General features: G+C 36.5%; 1 protein-coding gene across 1 annotated transcript; it reads right to left on the bottom strand.

The window, feature by feature from the left end:
• Window positions 1-603: 603 nt before the first annotated feature.
• On the bottom strand, window positions 604-7,192 carry tmdd1 (transmembrane and death domain 1; the record flags this gene model as incomplete). Its single annotated transcript, XM_079402963.1, has 5 exons — window positions 604-908; window positions 1,853-2,020; window positions 3,951-4,070; window positions 4,477-4,653; window positions 7,129-7,192. 5 exons carry the CDS (start codon window positions 7,190-7,192, stop codon window positions 604-606), a joined length of 834 nt encoding a protein of 277 aa, XP_079259089.1.
• Between the last annotated feature and the right edge of the window lie 13,248 nt (window positions 7,193-20,440).

The following is a 20,440-nucleotide window of genomic DNA, read 5'->3' as shown; positions in this document are numbered from 1 at the left end:
CATTGCTCATCTCGTTGAATCAGTTCCTTCTGTACTCAGTTCCAAACCTTTCAGCGCTCTCTCCCGTGTGTTTTCATTGCCATCCTCGCCCAGTCTATACTGTCTCTCTGAGGTTGACGTACAGACTGCATTGTCTGCCGGCATTGTCATTGTTATTAGCCTTGTGGATTGCTTCAGGGGGTATGTGCAAGCTCAGGGGAGAAGGAGCCAGGCTGGATAATTAGTTTTTCCTCAATGCCAGATGAGCGTGCCGCCACTGTCGCGGTCTGGAAACAGGAAGTGCTAAGATTGTCAAGGCAACAGCAGCCAGGCTGCATTCCAGCGCAGCCTCCCCTACATTCCCATCAAAACACTGACAGGACAATGGCAGCGGTCTCGATGGAGGTAACAGATTGCTGTCATTATGTTCTGTCAGGTGCTTTATTGCAGAAACATCTTTATGAGAAGCGGTGGGAACTGAAGGTGTCGACGTGTGCGACTGTCTAACTGTAGTTTTAATAGCACACTGAATGAGATAGACACTTTGAGGCAAGTATCATGGGTCATAATCAGCCATCAAATGCATATTTAATATTGTGTTTCATACTGATGAACATGGCTTCATTAGTGTCCCGAACATCCGTTACTCGGTCTGCGTGTGTCCTCTGGGCGGCGTATCTCTGATGATGTCACAACACTGAGAAGGGGACAGTGACGGGGTTGATACTCAGCCTTGGATTTGGTTCTGTTGCCATGGGATACATATATGCTAATAAGCAAGATGGCCACGCTTATGAGTACTGCTCCAGCAAATCCAAGCAGGAGGCCATAAAGTAGAGGCCACACTCTGTCTAGCATATGGGGCTGATAAGGTGGTACTGGTTGCCGTTTCACCACCAAGTCCACGTCTTTCCAGGTGAACCCTTTGGCTGTCAAGCAATCAGAAACAATTGTTGGCTTGATTCATCTATTTTGAATAAGTTACAGTTGCTCACAGACAACTATTGATATGACTCTTACAATGACAGTTGAAGAAGTAGTTAATGTTGTGTTTGCAACAATAGTTACAATAAAGACTTTTATTTCAAATAAATGTTCTTTTGAACTTTCTATTCATCAAAGAATCCTGAAAACAATGTAAAATGGTTTTCACAAAAGTATGAAACAGTACAACAGTTTTCAACTTGGATAATTAGACATCTTGAGCATCAAATCGGTATATTAAAATGATTTCTTAAGGATCATGTGACGCTGAAGATTGGAGTAATGAATGCTGAAAATTCAGCTTTGTCAGCTTTGCATCACAGGAATAAATTATTATTATTTTTAAATATATTAAAATAGAAAACATTTGTTTTAAAGTGAAATAATATTTCACAGTATTACTGTTTTTATTGTATTTTTGGTCAAATAAATTTAGCTTCGGTGAGCATTCGAATACATTTAAAAACCTTACCAACCCCTGTTGCATAATTTTTGCCCCAGTTCATAAACAGCATTTGCTTAAATTAAGAGGCCAAAATGCCCTGTTCTGATATCCACATCAGAAACCCAAAACATTAAAATATGACCACCCATGTTTATTCGTCAACAATGCCTAATCAGTGCTCAGAGACTTGGCTCGCCCTTGACTAACATTCACGACCTTCAGGGAAAAACATTTAAAAACTGGATGATCTAACTTAAAACTAAAACTGAAAACTGTATGATAGCCCCCTTTGAAATGAAACTAAATGAAACTAAAACTGGAAACTGTATGATAGCCCCCTTTGAAATATACTTTCATAATAGCATATTTTATGGTTTGAATATAGAGAACCAGGAATATCACTCAAAGTTTTTAAAACACATTGCCCTTTCTGAGGCATCTCACCCTGTTTTGCAGAGTAATGCAGCACCTCCCCATGGTCTTCATGATCTTCATGATCTTCTGATGCATGCTTCTCCAGGTGAGTGGCCATTTGGTCAACAAGTTCATGGTAGCTGTCCACATATCTCTGCATAGCAAGAGTTTTGTCCTGGTTGATGTTCTTGCCCACCTCTGATACATAAATAGCACATGCATTACATTACTTCTAGTCCGGTTCTCTGGTTGTCTTTACTTTTATGATTTTAACATTAATTCACTTCGTTACTTGATAACAATTATGCTGGAGGCAGTTAAAGCAGCTGTTTATTTGTGACATTCATTTCATAGTCGTACAAGACACAAGCGATTCTTGCAGCACATTAAGAAATCAAACACACAGTAATGGCCTCCATGAACACCTGGAAATGAGATTAACTAAGTGTGCCTGGCCCAATAAATGCACCAAGTATAATGAAGCCAAAACAACTGAAGAAGACACACATGCCGTAACATAAGTATGCAATTTATCCAAGGTTCTGTCGCTGAGTGGCTACTCCTCATCATAGCCCATTTATAGGCTGGCAATTAAAGCTCTTGTAATTGTGTGTTTGCCGTACACATCAGGTTCTGTGTTTGCAGAGGAATCGTTTTTATTTTCTGCAACGTTTCACTTTGACTGAAGGATGTTCTTGGGCTGTTGAGCCTGTCATTTCCCCCCTCTTCTTCTCTGTTTATCCTTTTCTCCCTTTAACGGAGAAGAGGAAAGGAACAGATGGTGTGTAGTGAATCTGATGTCAGCTCCAGCGAGCCTGCTGTCATATCGTTTGCACCTTCTCATATCCGATGCCTTTCGGCTGTGGAGTCGCCTGACGCCGGACCACAATCACTGCCAGAGGATTGACAGGGTGCAAAGCGCATCCCATCAGAAATGTATAAAAATAACATTATGCGCTGCTGAGTTTCATCTTTTGGTGTGTAAGATGGATTGCTCTGAATTAGCTCAATGCTTATTGCATCAGTCGTGTGCAAAAACAAAACAAAAGGAAAGGTGATGAAAAACTTTGCATCTTTGCAGAACTTTAGTTTTTCTTGCTTGCTGGCAATCTCCATTGTTGGTAAAATAATGGCATGTTAGCTGTGGTTTTTAGGGATTCTTAAAGGTGAAGTATGTAGTTTTACTATATTAAAACACTTTCTTCTATCCCAGTTTAGTTTGTAGAGTGATCATTCTGAAATAATATTGACTTACCGATTTCTGCGTGTTTTGGGTTCAGCTTCTTTGAAATTTGAAATTTTTACAAATCTTAAAGAACCCTCTGACTTTTTAAAAGTTTTTTTTCTCTTCTCCAAACAATTTGATACAATGGTCAAGAATCAGTTTATATACTGTATATATGATGTTTATGTTTATATATAAATGTATATATAATTATATATATAAAAATCTTCCGTTTAAAATTAAAACTTTTGAATACCTTTGCATATTTGAAACTACTGTATATGTAGTCTTGATAATGTTTATACACACACACACACACACACACATATATATATATATATATATATATATATATATATATATATAATCTCAAAAGTAAAGCAATCTTTGCAAATTATTTTATGAATTTTGGAAAGTTGACAACAATAAAATTTGTGTATTTGGGTGAATAAAATTAAGAATCAAACACTAATAAAACACTAAAACTACATTCAATAACTTACATTTTTTCAAGTGAATTTAGGCTTCATGACATTATAAACTTCAGCATGAAGAAGGAATGTTCATTTTAAGATTTGCTAATTATTGCAGAATTGTTAAATTATTTATGTTATTTCTAAATATTAACCTTTGTGAGTGTTAGATGCTGTCAAAAGTAATATCGATTATATAGAATAAATAGAAATAGCGGAAATGAAGATACATGATTAAATATCCAGTATCTGATCAAATAAAACATACATTTGAAACAAGACTGCTAAATTAAAGAATCTCTAATATTAGCTGATAGCCGTTATGATAATATATTGTGCATCTCTACTCAATATTATACAAATTGCAGTTTGGTTTAAGTGATGAGGTGCTTTGCATGCATGTCAATGTTGTTGTGTGTGACTGTCTGACCTATGGCAATGTCAGTCCTGCCGATCTTTTGCAGTGCACGAGACAGCCTGTCGTAGTATATCTGCTTGCCATGAATCTGCAGCCAGTCCTTAAGCGCTGAGCGACAGGAGGCCTGCTGATCTGACAATCACACACACACACACACATGCACAATATCAAACGTGCTGCAGACAGGCAGAGGGAAAGCAGCCAGCAATAGAAGCAACAGCTCTTCAATTGTTCAGGCAATTAAACAGTTCAATCATGTCCCACTGCCTCGATAGATTTAATTTCTGATGAAAAGGGATTATATCAACAATTCGTTTGGTTGAGATGTCTCTCAAGTGGACCTCTCGATGACAGACTGATGTGTGCAGTGGAGATAAACAAATACATTTGGCTGCTCATGACCTCTTCATTTACTGCAGGATGTGTCACTTCACACATCGCACTGCTGGAATTCATTAGCATAAAACAAATAAGTATCAATTTATTAGAGCTGATTTAAACTATTTAAAGCAGCGGCTCTCGTGTCTATCATACTTACCTGTGTTTCTGCGTCTTCTTGAATGCAGTAACTGGTTCCTTTCTGCAGATAGTCGGTCTAAGTGTTCGAAGATGCTCTCCTCAGGTTGAGATATGGCAGAGATGAGCTCCTCACACTCATGAGCTGTCAGCAGCTCCACCAGGCGTTCCAGCTGGTGAGGTCCAATGTCCTCTGCCACTGTGGCAGAAGAGGAAAAATCACACACATTTCAATATGTTTTTTCCCCCCTCCTAATGTTAGTCTTTTTTCACTAGAAAGTTCGTTTAGCATGACCATTCTTGAATATGTAAATCAGCTCTGTTTTGATTGACTAATCGTTTTGTGTGTGAAATGAGTAACCACACCTCCAGGTTTTTGATATGGAAATGTGTGCAGTCATATTCTGATGTACACTTGGTTGTGAATCTGGATGTTTTTTGAACGTTAGATGTATAGTTCAAAACTGCGGTCATTACATTTAAAAAAAAAAAATGTAATGATTGCCACTGATTAAAAATAGTTATATCATGACAACTCTCTGAAGTTTTTAGCATGGTAATGGATATGACTATGTTAATGTATTTGGTCTTGGTGGAATAGATCTGCTACGCTGCTGAATTGCTGCTGTTGTAGATTATTGCTGCTGCTGCAAAGAAAGTGCAGGAACTTGCTACTGCCAGTACATACTCGATACAGTGCTGAGTATTTAAGACACTGCTGCTGCACAAATAGCATGTAAAATAACCCGTAGCAGATCTAAACAGGTGGAGCTGGGGAAGGTGGAGGGTTTCAGAGGAACTGTGAAGACATGCTGTGCATTACCCTGGTGGATGCTAACCAGCCATTTAAATGTAAAGCAGCAAGCTCAGCTTGTGCCAAGTAGATTAACGCTGTGAATATCATCAGTTTGCGATATGGACCCATCAGCCTGCACCTGAGTTTCCAGACACAATTTACCATTTTATAGTTTATATCACAATTCTGAGGAAAAAAAGTAAAAACTGAGTGATATGAACTCCCAATTGTGAGAAGAAAAAGTCAGAATTGTGAGATAAAGTCTCAGTTACAATTTTTATATTTTATTCAGTGGCGGATACGAGCTTCCATACTACTATGGAGCTACTTGTTCTTAATGAGGCTGCCTTTATTTGATCAAAAACCAGCAATATTGTGAAATATTATTTCAATTTAAAATGTAAGCAACCATTACATGATCATTCAGAATTCATTCTAATATGCTGGTTTGGTGCATTTTTTAAATTAATATTAATATTGAAAACAGCTTTGCTGCTTAAAGTCCGTGTAAAGAAAATTCTGAGAATTGTTTCTAAACACATTACAAATGTTAGAAATGTATTGCTGAAACACATTACAAAGACTCTGAACTATGTTGTACTGAATTGTGGAGTTAAACCGTTAAACTGTTTTTCACCAATTCTGTGTTCAGGATTTTTTTATTAATATAATATATTATAGTGCCCCTAACACTATAATAACTACATTGAGAGGTCAAGTTCTTAGTTTGTCTTTTTGAATGTCCGACATGTTAGATGTTAGTTCTAGGGTGAATGGATACCCCGGTCTTAGCCCAGAGATATCAATATGTGTCAGAATACATCCAATTTAAAAACATGGAGCGTTCACAATTCACATCTAGAAACGCGAGCTTTACCGCTTTCTCTTCTTTCAAAGCGCACCGGAGCTTGCGCTCTCGTGTTTGTGGAAATTGTCAAACTACTTGATAGAAAGGTCAAAAGAACAGCATTTATTTTAAATAGAAATCTTTTGTAACATTAAATCACTTTAAATCAATTTCATGTATCCTTGCTGAATAAAAGTTATTTCTTTTAATAATAATAAAAAAACAACTAACTTATGAATTGCAGTGTAAGTGCTAGAGATGGGTAAGAGAACCAGCGTACTGAAAAAGGCATGGAAATTTCTGCAGTACATGTTTGTTTGTAGTAAAAAAAAAAATTTATTTTGTGATTGGTTGTAGTGTAATCATTAACATTAATGAACAATCTGGAGGAGGCTCACACATGCTGGACTCATTCCTTTCAGACAGCTCAACGGAGTGCAACTGAATGAAATTCAGCACATTTTAAGACACATTTTAAAGAAATTATTTTAACTTTCCGTATTAATAACATGATACTCTTGACAAATTCAATGCCCTCCATTTTCTTGTTATTAATTATTTATTCAACACATCAATTAATACAGGCATTCTTGAGATGCTGTACAATTTACTAATGTCCTGTTATAATAATTTGTCATGTAACTATCCCACCCCTTTCTCTCTCTCCAAAACATATATGACATTCAGTAGATATACATGCATACAATTGTGCCTGAACCATTCTAGGTTTAAGCTACCTGTGTCAAGCTTGACAGTCTTTATGGCAGCTGTTATGACTGCAGCTAATACCATCCTTTGAGGAATGTATAGAACAGCTGTGAATATCATGGGAGAGGCAGACGTGTGGCATCGCAGAGAAGAGGTGTAATCAATTAATGGGGATGTGTGATATAGGAGAGACATATTTCCCCACTGTCACCTTCAGCGAATAAACCGTCCTCTCATGTCAATACCACACAGCAGGTGGATCAGTCAGTCAGAAATTTGTGTCTGGTTATTATTTGCATCTGCTGTAAGCCATCTTCACTCACCTGTATCATCAGCAAGATTTGGGCTGAGGAAAAGGAGGAAGAAGCTGAGCACCAATGCTAGCATTGTAACTGAAATCTTGAAGATGGCAGTTACATCCCTTGGTCTGTCTTTATTTTCAAATTGTCCGGAATCATGAGTCATCAAGTGTGGAATTTGAAACTAAACAGTCTGTTCTGTTCTCTGGACAAATGGCTTTGTTTGGCTGGTTTCTGCTGAAGGAACAGCCAGTGCTGAAGGCTGTGATCACCACGGCCTGAAATAGTCAAGGTCCTCCGCAAGGACGCTTTGCCATTTCTCCTCCTTTCTTCTCTTTGCGGGTGTAAATTAATAAACACTATGATTTTGAATTTAGCTCAAAGTAATATTATCAGCCAAAAGAATAAAATTGGTTTGAGACAGGATACATTTTTATACTTCCACAGTATTTATAACAGAATGCTGTTTTTACATTTTAAGTTTCTAGGTATTGAATAAAGTATTGAATAATTATATATATATATATATATATATATATATATATATATATATATATATATATAAGTATATAGTTTATAAGTATATATATAAAAAACTGGTCACACTTTATATTAAGTGACCTTAACTACTATGTACTTGCATCAAAAAATAAGTACAATGTACTTATTGTGGCCATATTGTATTGAAAAACACTTTTGCTGCTATTGAGGTGGGATATGGGTAAGGTTAGGGACAGGTTTGGTAGTATGGGTAGGTTTAAGGGCGGGTTAATGTGTAAGGGATGGGTCAACAGTGTAATTATAAATGTAATTGCAGAAATTAATTACAGATGTAATTACACATTTTTACATTTTAAAATTACAATTTTTTTTACACATTACATTTTAAAAATATAAGTACAATATAATAACATGTATGTACACAATAAGTGCATTGTACCAAATTATTAATTTAAATGTAAGTACACAGTAGTTAAGGCCTCCTAATATAAAGTGATACCAAAAAACTTTTTTGTTTATTTTTGCTGTTATGAGTAAAAAATGTAGATGGGATATCTGTAATTATTTAAACTTGTTTCTTGCTACATGCTGTTATATCAGATTTGAGTGAAATATAGTTGTTTTGAATAATATCTGAGATCAAGTGTGCATGTTTTATCTTTTAAAAAGCTGTTTGTGTTTAATAGGGATATTGAACTATTGAACTGTGGTGTCTGGCAAACGAAAACCAAAACGCACAACACAAATCACAGCAAATTAAATTAAGTCATTGTGCTTCAAACGCTGCCTTGATGCTTTTTCAGCCTTTTAAAATCTGATGCTAACATGGTTCAATGCATCAATGCATACTAAGAACACAGTTCTGTGATTAAAAATTTTCTGTGACTTTTTTCTTCAATTTTCTGCAGACACATTTTTTTTGGCCATCATGTTGGCTGAACATCAAACCTGTTTTGCCAGCATTATATCCTCTACTGTTTGAGCTAAGGGAATGTAAAATAGTTCAATTATACTTATACTATTTTTTACCACTGTTGAAAAAAATGGGCAGTTGTTATGTCAGCCTGTCATTATCACATAATAAACCTCTTCAGTGTGATATAACCCCTCTTTGCTTTGCGCCTGTTTTTTTTTTGTTATTGTGATAATGACCAGCCTAGTGTACATTATCTCTTACATAACTCTGCCAATCACTTTAAAAGCAAAGCTGTGTTTGAAAATGACTAATGAGATGTATATGATACCATTGTTTCATATGACATTCCTTATTGCTTTGGCTGAACATGTATTTTCGGAACTGTTATCTAAATTTTGAGGCCTTAAATATAGGCCTCGATCAAGTCGAAACATGATTTAGCAATCAAAAAGCAAGAGTGTTTTGTTGAGCGTGAGAAGCCACTGTTGTAACCTTGAAGCGAAACTCTAACTTTGCATTTATTTTTCATTTTCGAGGGGCAACTCCACAAGGGGAATCAACTAAACTGCTCAAAAGAAAAGTTTCTTTGCATTGTTGATGAACTTTGAAGGTGTCTCGCACTGCACTCGCTTCACCTCAGCTTGGCTTTGTGTGAAACCATTTACAAGATTAACATCGTCTCAACCTCACCATATGCATGCAAAGGGCAGGTCACATATTTGGTGGACTAATTGAAATTCATAAACTGCAACATTAATATTCCAAATGCCAAGGGAATGAGTAAGGGTTATGCTTTATTATTGTAGTTTATTGTCAGGATTAAACAATTCACACAAACACATTTTGTAAAGTGAGTTTATTAGTGTGGGTTGAGAGGATAAAAGCTGAACCAGCATACATAAATACATCTTGGCAGGCTTTGTGAATCTTGTATGTGTGGGTGTGTGTGTACTCAGCCCGCCTCGGCTCTCTCCACAACAGCAAATGAACAAACATGCCATGTTGTGTAAAGCTGGAGCGGTGTGCTAAAGGCCAGGGTGAGGCACGACGCTTTACATAGATGTTTAGATACGCTGAAGTTAAATGCACTAGAGGACAGCCGGGGCTTAACATTCACAGCGTTAAGCATACAACTGCCATGGCCTGCATTGATCCGTGCAAGCATGAAAGCGCATGGCAAATTATACTACAACGCAAAACTACCCATGCATGCCTCTGAAAACTTGTAATTGTGTTCTTGACATGTGTTTCACCTCGCATCTGTGCTGTTTTTCTGTTAAGCTCATGAAAATAACCTTTGCATCTTGTGGAAAAAAGTGATCTTTCCATGTCTCCTACACTTCACACCACTGAAATCTGATTGGACAGCTACACAGACTCCGGTGGAATGAAGGATAGAATTCACAGAGCAGATAAAACCGCTTTCCGGCTACCGCAGCACGTCTGTACCTGTTTGAAGGATGACACAACATAAGCACGCTGTCAATAAAGAAATCAAGGGATATCAGACTACCGTATTTAAAAACACTGTACTTTCAAATTTGGAACATTTCAAATTTCAAATTCCATTTCTAACTGATACTATTTTGTTGTGCAGGTTCAAAATGTTCCATTCCGAAGGCTGTTGTTGTGTTCAGAGAGTGTGAGGGAATGTACTCTGTGTCTTGGCCTCTCCCTTCAGCGAGCCCAAACCTGTCTCTCCCTTCGTGCCTGTAGGTCATACAGGTAAGAGGCCTGTTTGCTTTGCCAACCACAAAAAACTCTGCATTTTGACTCCCAACACAGTGTAACTCAACCCTAAACCCCCACCCCCTGCGAACATGCTTGTGTGTTTAAGAGGGGGTTTTCCACACGTTTCAGTACTGATCTGAACTTATCTACTTGCAGGCATACAATCAAAATTGAAGTTGTAATATATTTATATACTTTAAACTACTTTTTTAGTTTGTCTTTTTAACATCATTATCGCAGAGTAGAATGTAGAAACAATTGAAAACAAGAAATCAACACAATATTTTAAAATATAACACAAATGGCATTTTCAGGTCAAGACAATTGCTGTTAAATGTTACCCACCTTGATTTTGACCACACACTCACCTTGCTCGTGGCGTTAGATCCAAATTGGCGCTAAAGAAACAAAAATCAGAAATAGTTTTCTGTTAAACCATGCAAAAATAAAAAGGCCTAAACTTTTAGTATGAAGGTCTTGAACGTTTTTAGTTGGTCCTAAGGTGCGTCCCGTCGTGATGAGCAGTAGTGTGATCCTCTTTCTCAGGTCTGTCTTTATTTGCCTACCTGCTTTAGGTAGCGCTGCTACACCAGCAGGCAGCGACCAATGGGAATTAGTCTTTTTTTGTAAACCGCACCCCTTCGTATAATAAATCTGAACCACACCTAGTGCCACAAACTCAAAATTTGAATTTAGAGTATAATTTAAGTTTGATGGTTTAGTTTATGTAACGCACTCTGCTTGCTAATTTATCTCAAAATAATTTAAGTTCAATTTGTCTGCTAAAGCATAGCTAGCATAGCATTCAGTGATACTGAAATACATTAAAGTCATGTTTCAGTATACATCCGTTCTTTCCCATGTTTTTAACAGTACCCTTACCTGTGTTGACATGAAATACAGCCGCAGACTTTAGTCTTTATAGCTGTAACTTCCTTCACATTATATCACAAAATCGTGTTTAAAATGGCATGTTTTTTGGGTTTTTTTTACAACGCGCGATGAGCTCAAGTCTGAACAGGAGCAGGAATGCCCCACCCCTCGTGTTGAGTTTTATAAGCATTTCGAAAGAAGACAATAGGCATGTGGGTAGGAAGCATTGGGGGTTTGACTGATTACAGATCTGATGGAATTCCTCAGGACTAATTCTCACAATCACCTGGGAATATGATTTCATGTGGCACATTTTGAGAGCTGTGTTTGTTTTGTAGGATTGTTTTTTTTATCTCGCTTGCCTTGTGTAATCTGCTAAATTTGCAAGCTGATACAAACACTGATGTGGTTCAGTTAATTAGGGCAGCTTCTGGAAATGGTGTAGTCAGTAAAAGGTGTATTAAGACACATGCCTATAATAGATAAATGCCTGCAAAAGAGGATGTGGTACTCAATAGTTTGACCCAGTCCACACTATATAGTGTTGTATGATGCCTTTGAAGTATTGCAGAAGGTCAGTTTCCTGTTTTCTTTAAAGCTAGATTCGTGTTCAGCGCTGACCACTTCTAAAAAGAAAATTAAAGCTCATTTCACTTCATTTGTTTTTTCAAGATTATGAATCTCTATGAGGAGTTTGCAGAGCTGTCTGAGCATGCAGTGACTACCCATTTTTCTCTGTCTGTTCTCAACCCTAAGGAACTCTACACCAGAGGGGGAGGTTTGAAATCTCTATTGCAGGTGTGTCACTATCAGCACTGTCTCTGTGAGTGTCTCCAAGCACTTATGAGCATAATTATTTATGAGTAATGCTTATTACTTATGAATTTGTGCTTTATTCAGCAAGGATTCAAGTTGATCAAAAGGAGCAGCAAAGTCATTGAAAATGTTACAAAAAATATATTTTTCAAATAAATGTTGTTCTTTTGAAGCACATAAACCTGAACAAACAACTAAAATATTATATATTAAAATGTTAAACCATATTTTAACCAGCACGACTGTTTTCAACATTGATAAAAACTGAACGCCAAATCAGCACATTAGAATGATTTCTGAAGACTCATGTGACTCATGTGACTTTACATTTTAAAATGTATTGAAATGGAGTTGTTCTAAATTGTAATGATGTTTCACCATATACTACACAAGTACATTCACCCTAGGTGAGCTTAAGAGAGAGTTTTAAAAACATTAAAATTGTACCAACCCCAAAATTAAAAGTGAAGACAACATTGAAATTCTATGATTGTAAAACATTTGTATCAGTTTGTGATGATTTATAATGAAAAACATTTATCAAATTGGATTAGTGAAATGTTCCTGTTTTGTATGAGACTTTTGTTCCCCACTGTTTGCTCTAAAGGCCACTGCAGCATTCTTAAAAGTACAATGCAAGCACCTGGTCAAAACCCAAAGAAAAAAACAAAGAAACAGGCCTCACCAAAAAAATCAGTAGTTCAACTGACCCAAGTCAAACTTGGGTGGGAAACAAAAGCTGTGTCAATGGAGGTTAAAGGCAAACATCCTCCCTGCTGTTTGAGGATGAAGTCTTTGTCCCCAAGTGTTTGTCCATTCAATCAGCTGCAGAAATCACTCATTCTGTCCCCATCTTAAATCGTATATACACTAGAATGGATACCACGTTAATGTTTTGAAATTTCAAAAAAAGCATATATATAATATTCATTTTTTAAATGTTTTATATGTATTTAAAAGTAATTTATTTTAAATATTTTTATACAAAACTTATCACACTATTAACATTTGTCATGTACTTTGGTTTAACTACTATGATTTTTAAAGCTGACTGGACAAACATTAATTGTAAATATCAAATTTAAAAATATAATACTTTTCTGAATATTATAAATACACTTTTATATTTAGTTATTGCAATAGGAAAAAAGTAGTGCTGTCAAACGTTTAATCACGATTAATCGCATCCAAAATAAAAGTTTTTGTTTGCATAATATATATATATGTGTGTTCTGTGTATATTTATTATGTATATATACATACAAACACACACATGTATATAGTATAAGAAAAATATGTTATGTTTATATATTAAATATATTTATGTATAATATAAATGTATATGCATGTAAATATTTCCAAAATATATGCTGTGTGTGTGTATTTATATATGCATAATAAATATACACAGTACACACACACATATTACGTAAAACAAAAACGTTTATTTTGGATGCGATCAATCACGATTAATCGTTTGACAGCACTGGACAAAAGTTGTCTGCAATCAATGCATCAAGGTTTCTCTACTGACAAACAAAAAATCAACCCAAAATAATTGTATATAAGTATACCTTTTTGTTATCTCAAGTTAATTTGATTATTGATTTTAATTTTTTATTAAATCAGAGACATGTGCATGTGCATTCAGGTTAAAAGAGACAATTAATGATGAAGTGAAACAGCAGTAGACTCAGAACAGTTTTATTGTTAATGCAACAAGAATGTGCTGTGGCACTGTGGAAGAGATGACCTATTGGTCAACAAACCAAGCATGTGTACTATGGCTGTATTACGTGGATACTTCAGGACAGGGCAGAGTTATGCTTTTCTGACCCCCATCAAACAGACACACGCACACACACACACACACACACACAATGGTGCTGGGTTACAGTAGCCTCTTCCCTGTAGGCGGCAAATCTGTCTCAACGCGCTCAGGAATGTATTCATTCTTTCTTTCTCTCCCTGTATATGTGTGTGTGTGTGTGTGTGTGCATCTCCAGAGAATGCTAGATCGCTCCATCTACCTCAGAATCTACCTTTTCTCTTTTCTCTCACCCATGAGAGCATGAATACTGATCTTTTTAAAGACTCGAATGCACCCCGTTTCCCCCTACGTCTGACTCATGCATGCAGGAATGCAGCTGTATTGTGGTTCTCTGCCCTGCTCATGCAAAACCCTCCTGCTTGCACATTATGACATGAAAACCATGATTAGAAAGTATCCTTTGACACATAAAAAAAGTCTGTGCGCTTCACCTTCACACTGGTTTTAGACATATTAACCTGTAATTCTTGGTAAAGATGCTTCGGAATAAATGTAACAATTCGTTTAACTTAAGAAATGTGGAGGCTTCCCTATAGGCAACATATGCCGTGTACTGCTTTCTCTCAGCTCATCTCATCTCTCTCCATTGCTGATGGGAATGTGGCTTCTCATTGCCCGAGTTTGTTCTGACTTGCCCAAGCTGGAATGTGGCAGCCATCTAATGTACTTTTATGTCCAAGCAAATTGACAATGAAGAGTAGCAATATTTTACAGCATAAATATTACATTCCTGGTTTGGATGTAAATTCGAGGCGTCGCTGTTGGAATACGAATAAGCTGTATTCGCTTAACGCTGGCTGTGAATGTGATTTGTCCGAGAGGGGGTGTGTGTATGTGTGATTGCATGTGTGTATAGAGATGACTGAGATTTGTTTGCATAGGACAATTACTCAGTCACGTTAGTTACAGTGGGTTGTGTTTTCAAACATTACAAGGTTTCACAATATCAGATGAGTCTTAGTTTAGATAGCTTAGCTTAGTTTAGTTGTTAATATTTTGCTAATTAGATTCGAAGATTCATGCTGCATACAAACCCTCATAGACCCACTTCACACATTAAAAAGCACATAGGGGTCTGTTTAGTGAAACATTTTAGTAATTTACAGAATTTTAAAAACATTGATTAATAATTCAAAATTCTTGCCATTATTTCTTGCTCTTCTTTTCTGAATGAGCCTCTCAGTAAAGGAAATAAATGGGAATTAGAAGTGAATAAAAAGGAAGAGAATGTGGGGAAAGTAGTAAGATTCCTGTGACATAATTAGATAATTGGATATTTTTCATTAAATCGGTTGAACAAATCACAAGTGTCTGTTGTTTTTCACATTGCGAGAGCAGAAATAAAATAAAAAGCCACCTGCAACAGCGCTTACACTTTCATTAAAGCAACATATGTTTATTTCCAGAGTAACTCTTACTGCATATTATTTATGTAGCTGAATGTGGATAATGAAAATGCATGTGGTCAGAATTGAACCCTGACCAACTCCAAATTTGTTTTGTGTGGTGGTCTTTTTTAAATATTTATTTATCTTTTTATGCCTTTATTTGAACAGGACAGTATAGATTAGACAGGAAAGCATTGGGTAGAGAGAGAGGGGAAGAACCACAAAAACGGGATTTGAACTCAGGTCGCCGCGAGCGTAGTTGCACTGTTTATTGGCAAACTAACCACAAGGCTATTGGTGCCGACCACAGTGCATCTTTTAATGTATTCAAACATGATCCGATCCCCGAATCTACAGGTGTAAATGGGCCTATAGTTTCTACACTTATATATATGCAGAAATATGCCCTTTTCCCATTTTCTTTAACGGAGGAACGCATTGAATGCATATATAGTTTCCATCCCTCCTCATGTGTTTTGTGAGAATGCCCTGAGCATCTAATGCGCACGGTCCCCTTCATTAGACATGAGAAACCAGTGCTTTTCCACCCCTCTTCCTGACATGCTGTAATTAAAAGCTGGGTAATAACAGTGGAGGGCTGCCATCCCAGCGGGCCATCATCAAAATGCTCTTTTCTCTCAGCCTCACTTTTGGCCCAATCAACACATTAGTACCAACTCACTGACTCCCCGGCTCACTGCAGGCGCTTCAGACCATCAGCGAACTCCTAAAGTCTACATATTCTGCATGCTACTGTCTGTCTTGAGCGGAAACTGACTAAATGCACCCCAAAACACAAGGCGTTGTTGAAAAGGTGTGCTAGTTGGGTTTGCTTGGAGACATTTTGCATGATTATCCGCTTGCCGTTAAGAGGCGCGCATATTTGAGGGAGTCCGAGTGAGTTTAAGGGTTGACGACCATGCGTCCCCATGCGAGGCAGAACGACATGCCAAAAGCACACCACCCACTTTTAGAGCTGTCTTCCGTGAGCTTGTGCTTGCCTGTTCCGTGGGCTAAATTCCATGTGTTCCATAAAAACTCTTTGGAACCCTCGTCACCGTCACTATGGTAACTTAAACCTTGCCAAGGAAAGAACAGCTGGAGGGCCTGATTAGAGCAGAGTGCAGCCCTCTATGGACGAGACGGTGCACGCTTCACACAGGTTGCAGGTTGAAGCACCGTCCTCAGAAATGCAACTCCGCTCAGAGCCACAGGAATTTGTGGGCCTTGTTTAATTCGACGTTCAAGCAAAGGAGAATATTTTAACAGCATCTTCACATCCTAGGGTGTATTGCATAATTAAATCCAGAATTTATTGCTTTTTCACTGCTAGAAGCTAAAGCATATAAGTTAAGAAGAAAAGTTTTGAACAGAGACAATTGTGTGGGAGCTGGACAGCCAGAACAGATCTAAGTGGTAATAAAGCCCAGTACCTTGTGGGATAGAACAGAAAGTAATTTTGGATGAAATCAGGCTGGTTTAGAATAGGATTCGAACACCATGAGGTCAATATTCACAGTGGGTGTTTGATTCTGGAGTCTTGTTCTTTTTGAGAATAGATGCTTTAGGTTTTCTTCATTTAAGGTTTTCTTGTGTGCATTTTAAGCATTGCCATTTATGAGCCGAGAGAGAGATCAACCAAAGTGTTATTTTTGCATATTTGACACGCATCATTAGATAGCTGAAAATTATAGTTAAAAGTTATAGTATTTAAATGTTTTTTCAATGTTAAAAAGATTTCTCAACTTGATATGCAGAGAAAACTATATGTCTAAGCATAGTAGCTCTAACTCAACAGTTTGTTATTATAAAGGCTTAAACAGCCATTTTATTTTAAATTCGGCTTGAATGAATTAAACATTTACGTTTTTGCAGAAATGAGTGGTTTCAGCTTTAAATGGCTTCAATTGTACTTAGCTTATCTATCTGTGGTGAGTTGAAAGAGACTACAAATGTAATGAGATTTAATGAGAACAAAAACTTAGCAGGCATTATGATTTAATTTCATGTTTTAGTTCTCAAAACTGTTCATCAGTAGAGGTAATTTTTGAAGTTGCCAGTCAGTTTAATCTATTGTTCCTTTTGTAGTAATGGGTAGAAAGGGAATTAAAGTTTTGTTGGAGTTCTAAGGTTTAGTCAGACCTTTTCATGGATTGACCCAACACCTGTCAATGCCTCATAACACTCTCTCAGATCTTTTCATTTCCCTGGTACCTACAGAAATAATGGGACTCTGATTAGTGTGCCAAGCATGTCTAGATTAAATAGAACCCTGTGAGCGTTGGGCAAAAAAAGGGTAAATGGAAACTAATTTGGATTGGCAAACCGTAGTGACAGGCAAAACATTGAGAGGAATATGAGAACAGTCGGTATCTCTGACTTTATTAGTTAACGCAGTGACTTCACATTGTGCAAACATGCCTTTGATTTGCTGCTCAAAAATGGAAATTCTTCCAAATCTCTTTGAGTTCCTTTCTTCTGGTGAACAGAAACAAAGACATTTTGAAGAATGTTGGTAACCAAACAGTTGATGGTAGCCATTGACTTCTATAGTATGGAAAAAATACTATGTCATCAACTGTTCTTCAAATTCTTCACATTCTTCATATATATTTTTGGTGTTCAACATAAGAAAGAAAAAAAGGTCAATTTGTCTCAAGTCAATCCAAACAACTTCTGATTGTGCAGATTTCTGTTGTATTGACTGGATTTTGCATGCAAATTTTGCATAGCAGCAATAAATGTGACTGTACCTTTAGCACTTAAAAGAACATTTACAATTTAGCTTTTTACAATAATAGATGACAGACGTGTTGCAAATCATACCACCTACCAGAACATGGTGTGCAGTTAGATGGTGAAAAGTTTTGTAAGATTACTGATCCAGCCCATTATTTTTACCCACAATTCTAAAGAAAAACTGAAAAATTATGTGTCAGTCACACAGCTGAGATTTTATGGGGCCGAAGTGTGATAAAACACCTCACTGCATGAATGCTAAAAGACCACCAGACAACAACAAAAAAAGTCACACTTATTCATGGTGGCCATAATGTGTGAACACTGCGGACAGCCAAGATGATACTAAAATAAAACTAGTGCTAACATAAAAGGAAAAAAGAAAGGTGTGAAGGAAAATCTAGAGAAATAATTTCCGGTGAAGCTAAAAGCTAAAAGAAACAGCTATAGTTACTTAAGTGCTAAGGGAAGGGTTTCAAAAGAAGCACTGTGAGCACATAGGGGGAGCGAGACTTGGGTGATATTCGTGGACAATTTCTGAAGCATTCCTTGTCCAGGTGTGTAAAACTCCCTTTTATGGCCACTCTTGGTATTATTACTAGTTCCAGGATGCAACTGGAGTGAGCTCTGGATTATATAGTGTGCTTTAACAGAACCCCAGTGGACCTACAGAAGTGACTTCTGCGATATCTGTGTTACGGGATTATCTGTCTAATCCTGTCAGAGCTTCAACCAAGTTTACTTGAACAGTAATTTAAGAAGAGATGAGCCCAGATCAGCCTTCAAAGTCTATTTTTTTTTCTCTTTTCATGCTTTTCTCTCCATCCTATTCCCATTTTCTTCCACATCACTCAAGATTGAAAGAACCATTTTTTCCCCCCTCAAGCATAGAGTATGCTTTACAAGTTCGCTATGATGGGTTGCTTTTTAAAGATCAGAAAAATACATGTTACATGTGTCATGTATCTGAGAGGATCATTTAAATTGTATGCTAGTTCATTTACATTTAATAGCCCTCAGCTGGGATATGGGACTCAAGCTGTGTGTCACGGAAGAGTCGATGAACAAAAGAGGTATTATCATATGAACGCTTGTTTGAATTGTTGTGTGGATGCTTGATTTGATTTTAGCCTGCTTGAAACATACTTTCAGCAGCTGTTGTTTGTGATCTTATATATGAGCAGTGTTCATTTTACAGCTTTTTTTTTGCCATAGTTCTTATCTATATGCAATAAATGCATATTGATTTAATTTTAGTCAGTTTTATTCAGTATTATTAAGTAAATTATAGAAATAATTGTAAAAAAAGTTGATGAAAGTGCGAAACTTATAAACTATTCTTGTCCAAAAGTTTGGGATCAGAACAATTTGTATTTATTTATTTATTTTGAAAGAATGCTCGTATGCTGACCAAGCCCGCATTTATTTGATAAAAAATACAGTACAAACAGTAATATATTGTGAAATATTATTACAGTTTAAAATGACTATTTCCCGTTTTGATAAATTTTAAAATAATTTATTCCTGTGATGGTAAAGCTGTATTTTCAGCAGCCATTACTGTAGTTTTCAGTGTCACACGATCCTTCAGAAATCATTCTAATATGCTGATTTGTGCTCAAGTACCATTTCTTATCAGTGATAAAAAATAGTTGTGCTGTTTAATATTTTTATGTAAAACATTTAGGCATTTCAGTTTTTACCAGTTTTTATTCACTTCAGCTTCAGCTTGAACAAACATCCTCATGTTTTTTATTTATTTATTACTTATTTGTAGGTTTCTTTAAAAACACTTTTGTTAGTGCATTATTAATATCTTTCAATATTATTTTTTTTTCATCCCAATATTTTCATCAACAGTATGTATGAAATAAAAACCTTTAATTAATATCATGATGCACATTTTTCATCTAATCTCCATTAAAAGTAAATAAATAAATAAATGTTGGCAATTGTACACGGTGTATGAGCATGTCACACTCAGTTGCACCTTTTTTCATTATAGTCTGAAATATTTTAATAATAGTAGATTTGGCAGAAGAATTAAAGGGTTTAGCATTGCAGAATACAATAAAGAATAAAATTCTGAAGGTCAGTCGCGCTAAATTGATGGTTTTAATCTTTTCCAGTATATTTTTGAATTGTTCCTTATCTGCATGAAACATTAGCTGCAGAGTGAGGCTGTGAAAATATGATCCTCCAGCCCCTGGCTTTACATATTTATTTCATGCCAAAGGTGGGATAAAGCTGGCGGGAAAAGTAAATTATGAATCTACCTCAGTTTTTTTATTTGTGGAGGCAAACTCAATGCTTTATCTGGGAAGTGAGCTACAAAGCCAGCAGACGTACAGTCCCACACATTAGATTTATCACCATGGAAAAGAGATATATAGAGAGATGCATATTTTCCATTTCAGAAGTAGATAAGAAGAGCTCGCTTCCTGTTTGACGTGATCGAAAGCTGACAGCCATGTCTTGTCTAAAATTACCTGCACCTCTGAAGGAATGGCACTTGAAAATGACATATACTCTGATCTCTGG

The sequence above is a fragment of the Barbus barbus genome (genome assembly GCF_936440315.1).
Source record: "Barbus barbus genome assembly, chromosome: 41".
Lineage (NCBI taxonomy): Eukaryota > Metazoa > Chordata > Actinopteri > Cypriniformes > Cyprinidae > Barbus > Barbus barbus.
Note: the sequence above shows the minus strand (reverse complement) of the source record. Positions and strands in the feature narration are given on the sequence as shown.